The sequence below is a fragment of the Acanthaster planci genome, linkage group LG14 (genome assembly GCF_054643075.1).
Source record: "Acanthaster planci isolate LZ-2023a linkage group LG14, COTS_SCS, whole genome shotgun sequence".
In the NCBI taxonomy this organism is placed as follows: Eukaryota; Metazoa; Echinodermata; class Asteroidea; order Valvatida; family Acanthasteridae; genus Acanthaster; species Acanthaster planci.
Window position 1 is genome coordinate 3092141 of NC_141790.1, and position 16731 is coordinate 3108871.

Below are 16731 nucleotides of genomic sequence, written 5' to 3' on the forward strand. Positions count from 1 at the left end.
ATTCAATTCACGGGTAACAGGAGTTTGAGCGGCGTGTTAGGGGGGGGGGCGTGTTCGTGGTTTATTTTTTCAAGAGACCTATTCCAAGATTTCCCCCGACTGATGTTTAGACATTCCTCGGATTCTTTTTTCCGTACATCCGCCTCAAAGTCGTCTCTGGTGGTTTTGAAGATTACCTTCCACATTTTTATGTAACCTTGGGTCTTGGACTGGGCCAGGAAAGTGAGACTTGCACGGATGGCAGGAACTGTGGAGCAAAATGCTTTGTGTTTCAGTCGATCCTGCAGAACTTCCCCACCACTGCTAATGGGACTCGTCCATTTATCCATTTAAATTCTAGGCTTCAAGTATTTACCAGTATAAAGATGATTGTATTGCGCAATAAAGTTGGTAAATATAATATCAATAAAAGTCTTTTTCCCATGAATGAAAAACCTGGTCGCTACAAATTGGAGAGGACATTATTCACTCAAAACAATACCCTTTTACATATGAATGTAAAATATAAAACTTGCACCTAAAACACTAAAATCACAAATATTAACTGAGCACGGTGTTCAATCCCAAAAACAATCGTTCCTTAATTTAAAAGAGGAAGCTAATTTTTAACAAATTAATAATTACGTGTCAAAGAGTCATATCTCAGACCTGCTGAATAACAGCGTTACCTATTCCACGAAAACAGTACCGACCAAAACCTGCACCTTCTCCCTCGTTTGTTTTTAGGTCAAGTATGACGTAACAACGGTGTTTATGCCATTGTGGTACAGTATAAAATTTTTAACTGGGACGATTATATGTTGCCGTAAATGCTTTTTAACGGAAGTTGGCAAGTCGGATCGGATGGAGCCTGCGTGACGTCATGCACATAGAACATCGATGACAGCTGTCTCCCTGTGGTTTTCATGTGCGTTTTATTTGCTTTTTATTTGGGAGAGCCTTAGTTGTGTGATTGGCTGCAAGGGTTATACAGATAATATTAGAATTCAATGTCCATTAAAAATATTCGATTCCAAAAGTGTTTAATCTGTAAAAGATGTAATGCTTGATTATTAAGATCTACTGGAGACACGATGTTGAGCGAGATGGCATTTTGAGAGACGTAAATTATTTTCACTCGCAGGACAGAATTTGCTGTACATTCACAACGGTTGGATTTACAATACGAGGGATCGGGAAACAAATAAAACAAACCGTAAACAAGACCAGAAGAAAGAATAGGCCTCATAAGGGACCGTCCATTAAGTACGTACACACAAGATGCTAACTTTTAAGGGGTGCGTATCGTAAGTCCGACGCCTCATAGGTTCGACACCTCAAAAGTCCGAATTTTCGGACTTATAAGGCGTCTGAATTATCAGGCGTCGGATTTATGGGCAATTTTTTTCAACCTCATAGTTCCAACGCCTCAAAGGTCCAACGCCTCATAAATCCGACGTCAGACCAACAAGCTGTCAGATTTAATATGAGGCGTCAGTGCGATTGACTGTGAAACATGGAGGAGTGCGGGACGGCTCGACGCGACGTTGCGTGTCATAAATAGTACACCATACTTGACACCGTCTTCATACGCTCGTCAAATCAAATGTCGGACTTTCGAGGCGTCGGATGTTTTTAGGCGTTGGATCTATACCATGGGTAAAAAAAAATAAAAAAAAAACCGTTGGAACTTTCAAAAGCATCTGTCGGACCTATGAGGCGTTGGACCTACGGTCGGACTTATGGACTTTTTTAAACGCTTTTTTTCGGACTTATGAGGCGTCGGAATTAGGGGCGTCGGACTTACGAGCTGCCCCCCCCCCTTTGGGACGCTCCTCCCTCTGTACACATGGCGTACGCAACGGCACCCCCTCCCCCTTCGTGTGTACGTACTTTATGGACGACCGCTAAAGGTTGCAATTAACTGGTCATTTTACTATGTGCACCACTTACACTAAATGGCAAACCTGTATAGCAAATTTAAGCTGTACAGTTGACACAAAAGAAGACAAAAGGAGAAGTTCAGTGGAGATATTGTTCGAGAGGAATAGTGTCTGTGATTTGAATATTCGACATGCAACTTTCATTTCAATCTGATTCCTCTTTGAAAATGGTGTAACTTTTGGGATTTACAGATTTTAGATTTACTGTCGTATGTCAAATAAGTTTTGTATTTGCATTCCATATTTCTGGGAAAAGATTAGTTTGGAATGATTGTGCAGTTTTCTCTCCGAAATGTAGCGATAATATTGTTTTTATTCAAGGGAACAATACGTTTATTGGTATATATGTAAGTCCCGACTGTATTAGACAATACAGTCATACTACCGGTAACTGATTGTAGCCTAGAACTTTGCTGAAGAAGTCTCATTATTTTTAATGGCAGGGAAAGTACAGTGGGATATACTAAACTGTGCGCTTTACTGAACAGTTCCTGCGCCGTGTATTTGTGCTGCGAGTCTGTTTCAAGATCCGCAATTACACAGAAGTGAGGAAAACAACTCTGAGCCCACCTGGGGGTTTGAGACAGACATAAAAGGCTTGAAAATATTACAGAATCACGTACACGTGTCTCCCCTCCGTTGGACAAACCACTGAAACACCCGTTTTGTATGATAATAATGTGGTTTGATAGGAATTTGTCTCGAACTCAGCAGGAAAAGGCCGGAAGAGAAACTTAAATCCGTCTGCCGTTGAATCGAGGGACCAGACGATTTGCTCTTATAACAGTTTATTAGATTGTTATTTTATGTGACCTCTGATCTTAAAGGAATCTGGGAAGCTGAGACTTGCACGCAGCAGCGTGGGGTAAAATGTTTGTTCGGTCGATTAACGATTAGCAGAACCCTCTGTAATAATAAATGTCAGGCTACAAGCTTGCCATTTAACACTTCATTACACTCTGTAATATAAACGCCAGACCTTCACCCCTGAACAGGTGCTGTTCTTGAGCCATTTTTTTTGGGGGGGGGCAGTCGGCTGGACAAAATTTGGAGGGGCTAAAGTCCAACAGCCCCCCCCCCAACCACGCCTGCTGTTTAAATACCTTGACTAAAACAAATATGTGACTAAGATTTGGAGAGGAAACTGAACAATAATTCAAAACTAAACCCTTACCCAAAAGTATTGATTTAAAAATGGAAAGGCATCCGATAAATTCCGATAAAGATTTAAACTACCAGCTTAAAGTCACCTTTCCATGTGCGCGTCAACAACTGCGCAATTCATTGCGTATCCGTCAAAATTGCTCCCACGGCGATTTTGATGGCCGGACGGAACGTGCACATGTGTTATAGGTTATGTTAATGCAGGGCTTCATTTGAAAGGAGCACCATCGCGCTCGCGATCCTCCGCTCTCCTTAATGTTTTCCAAGGACAGCAAAAAAAGCGCTCCTTAAAAATTTAAGGAGTGCATGGTTTTTTCAAACTATCAGAAGTTGATTTATGACAAGCCCCTTGAATCTCGTTGAGTCGACAGCAGCAAACGAGTCCAAGAATTGAATGTATTAAAACACAAGGGCTGGTGATCAAAGTCTTTGAGTTGTGCGCGCGTTTGATGAATCCCGCATCACAACACACAAACATGATAGTGCGTGTGGGCGGGCCTATGGAATTCCATGGACGCACATAGCCGCGCCTGGCCGACCTCTCTCCCAGATCAGAACGGGTAGAGCTCAGGCGCTACCTTGACGTTCTCGGCCGTTTGTGAACAGCAGAAGTGAGTTTGGGAAAAAACCCTGTAGTGGCTGGAGATGGTGTCTGATCCTGTTACGTGTTCGTGTGGTTCGAGCGTAAGAACAATGTTCGCTTGTCGAGAACAGAAAGTATGCCACAGGAAAGAAAAAAGTCTCTGGCGGGTAATGTGCCCGGTGTTCTATACGAAAATGCACTGGTCGAAGTAGTATTGTGAGCGCAGCAAGGGATGATGAATACAATCTGCAGTGGACGTGCAATACGTTTTAAAATACCAAAAAGAAAGGATGTACATACGCAGTAAATTCAGAGCCCCCTGTAGCGGCGAAATGGATTGTCGGGCGAGCGAGGAGACTAGTCAAGTTATGCACCTGTCAATTGTCATCCCGGCCCTGGGGGACCCGTGACTATATAGCGGGGATTAGCGGGGCACATAAAACACGGCCATCGTGATAGTCCCGGCCAAGTCTCCATAATTTGCCCGGCCAGAGCGGGGCACCTTTGTTTGGATTCCCCATCCCTGTTGTGACCATCTCTGCCCCACGATAATGGCATCATGCGGGGTTGTGTCGCAACAGCCGTACAACTAAAAATAAATAACTAAAAACTTTCATTAATTTCTAAAAGTCCCCTACTCTTCTGGGTCATTGCAAATATGACATCGAGTCGGTCGCCCTAATTGCTGGTAAAATGCCATCGAAATAAAGCAAAGCAAGGGGCAGCTGTTATAATTATCCCAAACTTTGGCAAAACATTCGTCCGCATATCTGAAGCACCGGAATCAGAGGGCCGACGACCCAAATCACTACAATCCTTCTTTGCAGGCGTCTCAGAAATAATTTTGGAAATTTATCCAATAGCAAAATTTGTTACGTGCTGTGTGGAGACCAATTGACCAATTGAAACGCTCGTTATGTACATGTGGCCATAGCCAGTGCCAGCACATGAGACAATTAACAATTACCACAACACTTCATTCGTTTATTGAAGATTGATCTAGAAGATAACCAATGATTTGAAATGTATCGCCAAAACAGACACGTGACCAGTGCTACTTGGTTGAAAGATTAAATTACACACGTTTTAATCATTTAGCAGTCCATACAAAGTGGCGACAATATTTGTAAAAAAAGAAAGAAAAAGGTATACATGTATTTTGCACACACTGATCCTAAAATGAGGTGTCATCTTTGTCAGGTTTTCATCTGTCAGGATAGGGGAAACACTTTGGATTTCACATCTAAGCTCAGTGCAAATTGTGCAACCCCTGCCAAGTCCCTGCTATCGTCCCGGGTCAGCGGGGCAGCCATTACATGTACAACCCCGGGTAAGTCCCCGCTATCGTCCCGGCCGGCGGGGCACTTTTTTGGGACATCCCCGGGTACGTCCCCGCTACATTTCGAAAGTCCCGGGTCCCCCGGGGCCGGGATTACAATTGACAGATGCATTAACTCATTGAAATCAGTAAAAGAAGTTAAATTGTGTTAATTTTATTGAGTATGTTTTACATTAACTTGGTTTTTGTCAGCGAGAGCAAATCGCTCCCCTTAATTCACTTTGTTGATTTAAGGAGAGCAATTTTTAATCGCTCTCACATCTTTTACGCAACGCTCCCCAAAACAGACAGAAAGGTGCCTTAAGGGCCAAGAAATGTACAAGTCTATAGAAATAACATATACATAGGGAAACAACCAAAATGTGGAGGTGAATTATGGGAGTCAGTATTTTCAACGTACTGACAGCTAAATAACATGCCGTACAATAAGATGCACGGTTATGCTTCCATCAACAAAGTGAAACGGTAAACGCAAAATACTGACCAATCAGGGAACAGTAAGATAAAGAGCGGACACTCTTTCGAACCCGACGGTGTTTTACACAACATAACAGCAGCAAACACCCAAGGACACTGTTTTGTTCTGTCCTTTAATTAAAGAATGTTTCAGATTAGGCTAGCATAGTGCGACAGTTCAGGATCACTTTTTATAGAAACGGCTGTATGATCGCCCATGGTTGGCATTTTCGTGACCGACTTACATAATTTCGTAGCAGAATTCTTCCCCTCTGTCTTGCAAACAAATATTCACACAGACTCAGCTTTAGACGAAATTAAATCCATGCAGGCTTTCGTATGGAGTTCCATATCTGCCGTCGTGCGTCGTCCGTCGTGCGTCGTCCGTCGTGTGTCGCCCGTCGTCTGTTTTTTTTTCCTCGATTGCGCAGTGGTATTTTTAATTTTGACCCTTGATCGTTTCACATGTCCATGTACTTGATCGATCAATCCATCGTGCCTGACTCTCATTTTAGCAGTAGAACCAGGAGATGTATTCGTTCTTGCAGTTGCGCCGAACTCCACTTGAAAGAAAAATATAATATCCTTTCATTTTTAAAGACTGACATCGGTAAAGTTACGTGTATATGAAATAATACCATTTTTGTTACATCGATAACTTAGTTATTCTAGACGTAACTTTACTCGTTAACGGCCTGACGTTAGGTCTATAACCTTGTAATATTTCTGTCTGTCCCTGCGCGATATCCCACAGAACTTAATGTAAATAAAATATTTACAATGCTTGATTTCTTAATAGTTTTCATAATAGACGAACTGATTCAATATTATTTTAAGGGCAGGTATACCTTTGATGAAATCTGCTGTTTACTCCAAATTAGACATGATTTGAGTTGCAGGTAGGCTCACAGAAGTCTTTTAAAAAGTAACGTTACTTGTTAGACCCATGAATAATGCTGATGTGCTGGGCAACCTGTTCTAATTGGTCTATCCACCATAGCATACACACCCACAAAAACCAACACGTCACATTTTCTGAAACTTAAACCATGTGGTAATTGCCACCTAACAATACATTTAATAAACAGTTGTTATCCACAGCACTGTCTAGTATTTCTGTATTTAAAAGTGAAATTGAGAGGACAAAATGGAATATCTGTATCGGCTGGCAGATTTCTTTCTGGAATTTGATGAAAACAAGTCGACACGTTTTTACAGTATGCAAATTAGAATAAGACTGGATAAGTGGGTCTGAACATTTTTGCTGAAAATGTTTTTCCCCAAAAAACACTTGGCTGAATTCTCATAAAGACGATATTTTCTTATTCCAAGGGGCAGGGGTAGTCTAGCATTATTGACATTAATTATGGGACTCATATATGCTTTGCAGGTGGGATTTGTACGTTGATTTGATTTGTATATGTCAAACCCCGGCTTTTTTCAGGCCCTATGCAACCCATTTGATGGACGACGCACGACGGGCGACGAACGACGACAGATAATAAATTATGGAATTCCATACCACTGACCCTCCACAGTTCATGTTGGTTGCCCATCTTCCCAAGGCCGTTCCATTCTGAGCGTAGGGAGCGCAGCGGTGTTTCAGTTTTCAACTTGTCCACTTTTGGACCACCCCACCGTCGGCAAAGTAAAATCCAAATTTCTGCTAGCAGAAAATTCGGTTTTATGAAAAGGGGTGGTGCAACTTCAAAAAACCCAAACATCTACGATACTTGCAGAAAATGAGAAAATGGGGTGGTCCTCTTTGGAGCAACAAATAAAATTTGATGTCCACTTTTGACGCGCTACAAAGACTTCTTTAAGTAAATTCCCAATATTTGCTAGCAGAAACGTAAGTTTTTGAAACTGCTATACGCAAATTCCCAAACCCGAAAATCTACTAGCAAAAATGAGAAAATGGGGTTGTCCACTTTTGGAGAATGACAGTAATTTTGCCAGTGAGAATTTGAAGTTTTTAGTTGTCCACTTTTGACGCACCACGAAGAGTTGTTAAAGTAAAATCTAAATTTCTCCTAGCGGGAAATTGCGTTTTTGAAAATGCTTTAGGCAAAGTCCTAAATCCCGAAAATCTACTTCATGTAGCAGAAAATGAGAAAATGAGGTTGTCCACTTTTGACGCTCCACACTCGAACGCACCCAAAGAGTTCCAAAGTGTGATATCACTGCGAACCAGAAAGTGCAGTGCAAGCAAATGGATTGCGCCCGCGTGTTGGTTCACTCACTGGTACTCGCGCTAATGTCTTTTACACACACACTTGCACGTGTGACGTATCAGTATTCTATGGTTGTGTACGTTTAGCCATCAGGTGATAATATACTCGTGCCCGAAGATTGTATAGCGCCGCGCATGCAGTGCCTGCCCGGCCAGGTGTCAGCCACCACTCCGTTCCCCGGCTAGCGAGCGGGTCTCTGGAGGCTGCTTTTGTGAGTGTAATGATGGACTGTTCGAGCATTGAAATGATGGAATGTGGCGGGGACTTGACCTTTTTCCCGGAATGCCTTGGCGAATACACTGCAGTGTTCGATTAGCCTCATTTCGATGCTTCCCTTAGTGTAACCATGGAGGAAGGAGGGGTGTAACACTGGTGTATTTAGGGAAGTTAATCGAACACACCCTATGTGGCCCTCGTGCGTACTGTGTTCCTGGATGACCTGGACTTTTTGAAACACTGAACGGGTTCATTTTATTTACAGCAACACAGCACTTAAGAGCAATATCTGTCTGATGAATTGTCTTTTTAGTTATTTGTACAAGTCATGTTGTGCATCACTAACAATTACATCTCAGCAAGGGTCGAGTTGAGCTGTCTTAACAGCGGGGTGATAGTATAAGTTCCATATAATTTCCCCTTGCAGTACATGTACGTACATGTAGTTCGTCAGCCATCCGAAAGGGATAACATGTGTAAGTTAAAAAGCCAGATTTGATTAGCAATGAAAATGTTGGAAGCTTTTACTTAGAAGACGGTCGCATTGGGTTTTCTGCATCATACCGGTAGCGGTGTCAAGTGATGTCCAGATACAATTAACTATTTCCTACTACTACATACATTTGCTGTAGCTGTCACTCTTGCAGGTACTATGGAGGAACGAAGTACTGTAGGCTACAGTAGCTTATCACACGAACAAACTTAAGCCAGATGTACGTGTAACTTGTCAGTGTTGTGAGACTTGTATTTCCATTTGCATGCTGCTGGAATAGAGTCAAACGTGTTTTGTATTGGGCGATCAAGGCAGCTTTTCGATTTTTAGGGTCTTAACAAATTATAACAAGCAGTAAACTCTGTTTTATGATTTTTTTCTTTGTGTAGACAGTTAAATATCCTGTTATTAAGAACATGCTGTCTGCAGCACGAAGGTGCCAGTCAAGATGGGGACACATTCTTCGCCTGACTGCCAGCTCTCTCCCCTCAGCAACAAAGGGCAGTCCACGCCGTCATCTCACTGGGACAGCAGTCTGCAATCACTACAATCAACCCTTGAGTGGGCATGATGTCCCGCGACCTGGGGGCATTGCGACTATGTTCAGGCTTCCCTATCAGACAACTGCCGAAGGTACAGTGTGTAAGCTTTATTGCATGCGTATCTTTTCGTACAAGGGAGTACCCGGTAGAGCAAATTTTCTGACATCAATACTTCTTTGCAAAAGTACATTTTGATGTTTGCTCTATTACTCAAAGTCAAACAAGTTTGGTTTATGATAAAAATTTGCATAATGCATGTACAGGTGCATAGAAAGATTGAGTACTGTTCTTTGAACTGAAAGTTGTGAGCTTATTCTTGTAGTTTGCGGTGCATTTTGGGGGTTACGTTCATAGTCACAACTGGTTGATAATTGAGAGTGACCGCTGATATAATTTTTCTTTTTATTGAATTTAAAAACAGGGCTTGACGCGTGCTTTGTGGGTATCCCTTTGGATACCGGAACTACACACAGATCGGGGGCCAGGTTCGGCCCAAGGCAGATCAGGACCGAGTCATGTCTGATCCGATTTTACAACAGCCTTGGTAAGGCTAGCCCAGATCATTTTCGTGTTTGAAACATTTTGTATGATCGTTCCTGAGTGTCATAGGATATGTCATTCTGTCCAAGAGTGCAAATGAAAAACAATTGTCAAAGGTGGAAGCATATATGAAACTATCATGTATCAGCTGTCCAAATGGGGGAACATTGGCCTCAAGTCAAACAAATTGGGGGGGGGCACTGCATGGCTCCTCTGGCCTTCCTGCTTTTGCTGCCATTGGCCTCTCTTGTAGAAGGAAAGAAGAAACTTTAACAAAACACAAAAACCAATTGGAAGCCTGCCTGAATGCTGTAATGTTCAACAATCCTGTATCCAAAGCCTCAAAGAATCTCAAGAATGTGACTATTAGGGCTGATGGTGGCATTCTTTGAGTCCCCAAGTATACCAAAATGAAGTAATGTTGACGGAGTACAACTGAGACATAAGTACATGTAACTGTTTGGGTTTGGTGCATACCAGACACTAAGCAAGGATGTTTTGCAAATATGTCATTTTCAGCGTAACTGCTTTTTTACAGGAGACCTTGCTCGAGCACATGACTTTAATTTAAAGTAAACAGTTTTTCCTGGAACATTCAGGTGCAGCGCCCTTTGAAAGCTTACAGGTTGCTGACATTGGAGACGTCAACATCAACCTGTATGACCTGAAGAAGGCCGTGCGCATGATCAAGGAAGCCTACTCAAAGATCCTCACGACTGGCTGCAAGCCGTTAACTCTTGGCGGTGACCACACCCTGTCGTACCCAGTGCTTCAGGCCGTTAAGGTGGTTTATTTGTCACCATTTGTAATGATCTTGAGCTAGTGGGGTGTGCATCACATGACAAGTGGATCTCTCTCTGGGGTTTTCTGACAAGAAAAGATCCTGAGGACTGAAAACTCCAGATATGCTCGACACATGGTGTTGTGTTCCGATTTGGCAGAACACTATGATGCAAACTTTCTCTTACTGCTCCTTCTGTGCAAACCTTCAAATGTCATCCTTCCCTTTTTTCCGATCAGTGCTGGAGTTTTAGGATTGTGAGTCATTGTTAAAGGCACCTCTGAGGAAAACATGTTTTCTCGGATTTTATCTGTTCAAGTAAATATGGAAGCATCCAAATCGAACGCAGTGTCATTTTTTCTTCAGAGCTAAACTATAACAAGCTAAAATGGGCTTTATTTCAGTTCATGCCAAGATGTGAATTCTGAATGTAGATTGCATTATTGAGGAGAAACCAGAGAAAATAAGGGGAACCGTTGCCCTGTGTTTGTAGTGGATAATCCCTTGTACATGCCAACCAATGCATTTAGCCATTGTTTGGCATGCACAAGGGTTTATCCACCACGAACACAGTGGGGGTTCCCATTCTTTCTCTGTTTTCTTCTCAATGACACAATATATATTTCAGAATTTATTTATTTGAACAGATAAAATCAGAGAAAATTCTTTTTTCCTGAGAGATGCTCTTTAAAGAAAATGTGATAACTCTGAAAATAAGAGCTGGATTTACTGCAGTTATTCTTCTTTGTTTATAACCACATAGAAGTGGTTGTGTGTAATTTCACACCCATTTTAAACCATACACTGTCATGTGATGGCTGTCTTTAATACACTGTATGGTACAGGGATGCTGCTGGCTGAAGTTGCAGTTGTTCACATTCATACCTACCTGTAATGCTTAAAATGGGGAATCCATTTGGCTTATGTCTAACACCTTTAAAATTAAAAGCACCAAGGTTCAGTGGCATGGATGCCTTGATTTCCAGTTCAGGGCAAAAATATTTGCTGTCTGCTTAATGTTGATGCCGATTATGAAATCGCTGGGTTCTTATTGACTGCCTACCACAGGAGAAGCATGGCACAGTGGGGCTGGTCCACATAGATGCCCACGGCGACACAGCGGATGAAATGCTAGGGGAGAAGATTGCTCACGGCACTTCCTTCCACCGAGCCCTCGAGGAAGAGCTTGTCGACCCGAGAAAGATGGTGCAGATCGGCCTACGGGGGCCTCAGGATGCACAGGATGACACTGAGTGGCAGAGAAACCAGGTGCATAAATTTCCCCTGTGTTTGGTGTGGCGTTTTATTTGGGTTTGGTTTTGGTTCAGGTTTGGTGTTGGGGTATCTAAAGTAGGAGTGTTGGGGTTGGGATGTTCGAGTATTAGATTGGTATCACACGTTACTGTTCAGCAGAGTTGGTGACTTGAGTCATTTGACTTGGAGTCAAGTTGTTATTTTTGTGACTTGTTACTTGACTTGTAAATACCAGCTTTGACTTGTGACTTGACTTGCACTTGCAAAAATTGACTTGTGACTTGACTTGGACTTGCAAAATATGACTTGCTGGCACCTCTTCTGTTCAGTCCACTTTATAGATATTGGAGTTCAGCTCTTGATGTACTCTCTTTACAGGGAGTGTGGGTGGTTCGGATGGAGGAGTGTCATCACAAGTCGCTCCTTCCGCTCATGTCAGAGGTCAGGCAAATGATGGGAGACACCCCTGTTTACATCAGCTTTGATATCGACGGCATAGATCCAGGTTTTGCTCCAGGAACAGGTTGGTAGAAATATGTTGGTCAAATTAAATCTTTTCTTTGGAAGTACACAACAGTACACTATTCTTAGGTTGTCAGTCTCATGTGAAAAGAAGCACACCACATAACCCCGTGCATCCATCGTAATTTCCCTACTTCAGGAACTCCTGAAGTCGGTGGGCTGACGCCAATACAGGGCATGGAGATCATTCGTGGCTGCCGCGGGCTGAACATCATCGGTGGAGATCTGGTCGAGGTAAGTATGACCCGACAACCTCATGCTGAAGTGCCATCTCAATGGTGATAATTGACTTTTCAACCAGTTAAAGATATTCCTTCTTTCACCGGGCCCCTGGATGGGATGCAAGTCCATGGCAGGTTGCTCTCCAGCCAATGCTGGTAGCCTTTTATACTCCTGGCAGAAAGGACAGTGAGGGTGAGTGACTTGCCAAAGGCTGCAACTTATGGCCAACAGCTGTATCTGAACCCCTGACACTCTAATCGTGAGTCTCACCCTTCTAGGAAAGTGCTTATTCCCTTGTCAGTTTTGTCTGTCGAATTTGTAACCGTGGATGACAGCTAAATTCATGCATATTTGGTTTATAGGTGTCACCTCCCTATGACCCGTTTGGCACCACCGCGTTGCTGGGTGCCAACCTGCTGTTTGAGATGTTGTGTGTGCTTCCTGGCGTCAAGTACCCATCCAAGTAATCTCTGTGTTTTTGGATGTGTGTTTGTGTAGCTGATCTTCTGGCTATTCATTTAAGACGGTGATATCCCCACTTGTGCCTAGTCAAATTACAAATGCTAGTGAGCCAGTTCGGTATTCCCACAGCGCAGGCCAAAAATAAAGCCTATCCAAGGTCATTCAGACGCGCGTCTGCCAAATCACTGCGGCTGTACATGCACTCGCTTTGTTTCCGAATGACCTCGCTTTTTTAAATACATGTACCGAACCAGGTCATTGAGAGCACATTTGAAGAGTATCAAATGAGTTTGTGTACAGAGAGTTGTGATAGGTTCAGATCAGAGACCAATATTGGTGCCAAAGTCTGCCACAATGACTCGTGCCCATTGCATCATGCATAAAACAGTCAATCATCAAACCTTGAAATGTTTGTCATTTGTCATGGAACAAATCATAGAGGGAAACTGGCTTGTTTGTCATTTGCTTACACATTAATGCAACCTCAATTGGAAACATCATACTTAAGTACACTCGCCTCATACTGCAACTCTTTGTACATGTATATATGGCTCTGGCTAAAACATTAAAAAACATAGTTATAACAATGAAAGTTTTGTTGAGGAAATTAAGCCATATACTATATATTTTATCTATAACAGCTGAAAACTTGTCAAATTGAGGTTTAAATGATTTAGGACTGCAGTAGAGTGTCCTGCTATTTTACTTTTTGCTTGTTTCCTGCTTTTTTATAATATCATTTTAGGGGATTTGTTTACAACTTGCTCTGACCATTCTTGGTAGAGGTTTGTGTATGAAACAAAACCCACAAAAACTCTCGGTAACCCAAGCTTTTTTTTGCCCAGGATGACATTACTGTTTAGCTCATAAATGTGGAAATCAGCATGGGCAAAATTAGCAATGGGGACATTACTAACAACTCGGCGATTATAAATGAAATTGAAAGGCTTTGAATCATGCAAGATCTGATCAACATCAATTAAATGTCAACAAAGGTTAATGCAGCCCCATTGTATGCCCTTAAAAATTGGCAGAACACAGGATGGAACTCACTGTACACATTCTGAGGGCAAAGTGTTGTGAAAACTGAAAAGAAAATGATACATTAGGGATGATTTTAGATGTATTGAAAATTGGGGTCAGAAAGCAGCCAAGCTGCACTTCCTTGCCAGTCAATTCAAGTGTAGTCAGTTCAGTTATACTATGTTGCATGTATTCTGAAAATGATATTTTTGGGGCTAAATTTTAAGGCTTTTTTTAAAATTTTTGTTTAATATGTATCCGGCGGTAACAAAATAATGATCAGTGTTTTGTATTACAGTACAGGTGTATGTCAGTGTGCCTGTTTGCAGTACATCGTGACTGCAAATGATTTTTTTCATAGAGGTAGGCAAGATCTGCTACCTTGTTTACATTTGCAGTTGTTTTCATTCGCTTCAATCTCTTTATATGAGGCTAAGCAACCATGATACATGTAGACTGCATAACCTATCAGCCTAATGGTCTATTTCCAAAGATGATATTCTTGGGCGTAATGATTCTTTTACAAGCTATGTCAGATCATTGTTGACGGCATTTCCAGAGGGGGGGTGTGCTAGAGTCGATTTGCTGACTTGTAACTTGTTCTCCAACCTCATGTCGTGTAAAATTTACAAAATGCAGAGGACAATTTACTCCCATTGTAATCTTTCATCTGGCCGAGACTGGCTCCATCCGAAATACCATAAAAAGTGCAGTTTTTGAGAGAAAGTGACAAGTGTCTCCTATCTCACTCTAGAATAGTTCAGAGCAATTGAAGACACTTGAAAAAAAATCAGCCAGCACCAACGCCCACTAACACCCCAATCCATCACCACAAATAGTGGATTTCCTTTACTAATTCTTCCAGTTTGAAATTCTTCAGGGAATATCGTGCCCATTTTTGATACTTCACTCTCATTGACAAACTTGTGTGTCGTTTATGTCTTTATCCAGCAATTCTCTGTGTTTTCTTAATGCCAATTCATCAGGCGAAAGCGAAGTGAATTTGATGTCACGAAAAATTTGCAGGTGAATTTCGCTCGAGTTAAAGTGTATTCAACATATGCAAATTCGTAATGCGAATATCTGATCTGACGTTACAAATTTGTATTCGTTTTCTCTCTTATGCGAAAGTATGAATATGAAGTATGAACTGGCCTATAAACAACATACTCCTTTAATGTATACATCAAAACTGGGAAACAAAGGATTTTTATCCATGAGTTTTATTCCCCTGCATTGCTGATAATTCCCTACATACATGTACATTTGTAATACATATTACTGCATCTTTCTTAAAACTCCCCGCAACGCTGCACTATTAAGTGGTACTTTACCAATGATTTATTATTTGTGTTATTGTTATTTGAGAAATCATTAAGATGTTTCAAAAATATTTTCAAGTAATTTTTCAATTTCTTTGCAAAAATTCTCAAAGTGACTTCTCGAGTTTTTTTTGAAAAGCAAGTTCATATTTTTATATTGGTAAAAGATTTCTAATCAAGCTATGTTGTTACAAATCCAAGGTTGATGGAAGGGTATTATTGTTTTCTCTGGCATTGTGTTCTGAAAGAAAGCAGTGGAGCAGTTTGAAATGAATTTTATTTTATCAGAGAATTTATACAATTTCAGTATTATTCCATGTGACTTTTAAATATTTGAAAATAACTTTTCAAGTGATTTACAAATCCTTATCTCAGTAACACGTTTTTAAACAGATTCTTGTACTTGTACAGCAATTTAAATCAATGAAAGAGTAGACTCGAGATGTTTGCGTTTACTCAAATATTGTAGAAGGGATGAATTGATTTTTCTAATGGTACTGTAAACTGTCAAAGATAATAATAAATTCCTCTATCAAGCCAAAAAGAAAACCCCAGTTGCCATTTCTAACAATATAGTTTCTGTCCAATTTCTATTCACACAACTTGATTCATATTAAAAACCCACTATTTCACATCATTAACATCGAATTTTCCATGATTTGATATTTGCACTTGTCCCTAGAGATGCCAATTAAAACGCTATGTTATGTTCTTTATCGCAGAAGTTTGCTTAAATATCCAGTGGAAGTCTTTCCTCTTTAAATTTCTTTTGGAGTTAATGATCCAGTAGAAGTGAGTATGCTTGTCTGGTGGTTGTAAACACACAGCAAAGATAGATGTGGTTTTCAGAGTCAAAACTTCAAGCAAAGGTATAGTGTCATTGTACACTTTTTGTGTGTTGAGGTGTTACGCCCACATTTTCATAAGCAAGAGAGCTTTCTCCATTTGACCAACTCTAACACAGAACTCCATTCAGCTAACTGAATAATTTGTAATTTTCCATAGTTTGTTGATAGATGTATTTGTACATTGTCAATATACAGACAACAGTGAAGTGAAAGCAAAGGAAAGACTGGCAGACAATCTTCCGTCACACATCTCCACATTCTCAAAATTCGGGTTAAATTTCCTTCTTACTGTTGCTTTCAAGATGTGTACACGTACATCCATAAACTTCTGTACCTACACCTTCTTGACCTTCCTGTCTGCCACAGAATTGAATCTGACCATCCATCACAGATAGACTCTAAAGTTGAGTGCGATATCTCGAGATATATCAGATGTTTGAATGATGGCCTTGATTGTGTCCAAGACAAGAGCATGGAAGAGAATGGCAATGATGGTAGTGAAGACCCATTCCTAAAAAGTATTCCAGCAGAGATCGTGGAAGGACACAGACCACAGGATGGCTTGAAGGGGGGACATTTTCAGTAGGACTTGGCCGAACACTGTCAGGAACAGGGTGTCGCATCTGTCGCAGTGCTTGTTGATATCAGCCGACTGGGCTTCAGACACCGGCTGGCTTGTTGGAGAGCTGCCCCGGCTGGTACCGGCCAAGTCTTTGTCAGGTCTGGCGATGTCATTCCTGGTGGAATCAGACTTTAGGAAAGCCAAGTTGGATGAAGACTCAGTGGAATCCATGGCAGCAACTGCATC

General features: G+C 41.4%; 1 protein-coding gene across 4 annotated transcripts; it reads left to right on the forward strand.

The window, feature by feature from the left end:
• Positions 1–7751: 7751 nt before the first annotated feature.
• On the forward strand, positions 7752–15624 carry LOC110988422 (uncharacterized). Of its 4 annotated transcripts, none has more exons than XM_022251889.2 (8): positions 7752–7909; positions 8797–9040; positions 9371–9493; positions 10089–10273; positions 11339–11539; positions 11903–12047; positions 12186–12280; positions 12631–15624. In XM_022251889.2, exons 2-8 carry the CDS (start codon positions 8824–8826, stop codon positions 12733–12735), a joined length of 1071 nt encoding a protein of 356 aa, XP_022107581.2. In that variant the 5' UTR covers positions 7752–7909; positions 8797–8823; the 3' UTR covers positions 12736–15624. The 4 variants fall into 4 exon arrangements, with proteins under 4 accessions (XP_022107581.2, XP_087002094.1, XP_022107583.1 ...); XM_087145968.1 differs by having other exon boundaries at positions 7773–7909; positions 8801–9040; XM_022251891.2 differs by lacking the exon at positions 7752–7909 and adding an exon at positions 7916–8390.
• The last annotated feature ends 1107 nt before the right edge of the window (positions 15625–16731 follow it).

Excerpts from the sequence above, each read along its gene's own strand:
- LOC110988422 (XM_022251890.2), top strand. The coding sequence starts at position 8,345 with ATGTACGTACATGTAGTTCGTCAGCCATCCGAAAGGGATAACATGT. Across the intron at positions 9,041-9,370 it reads CTATCAGACAACTGCCGAAG|GGCTTGACGCGTGCTTTGTG; the intron begins GTACAGTGTGTA and ends ATTTAAAAACAG. Across the intron at positions 12,281-12,630 it reads TCGGTGGAGATCTGGTCGAG|GTGTCACCTCCCTATGACCC; the intron begins GTAAGTATGACC and ends TTTGGTTTATAG.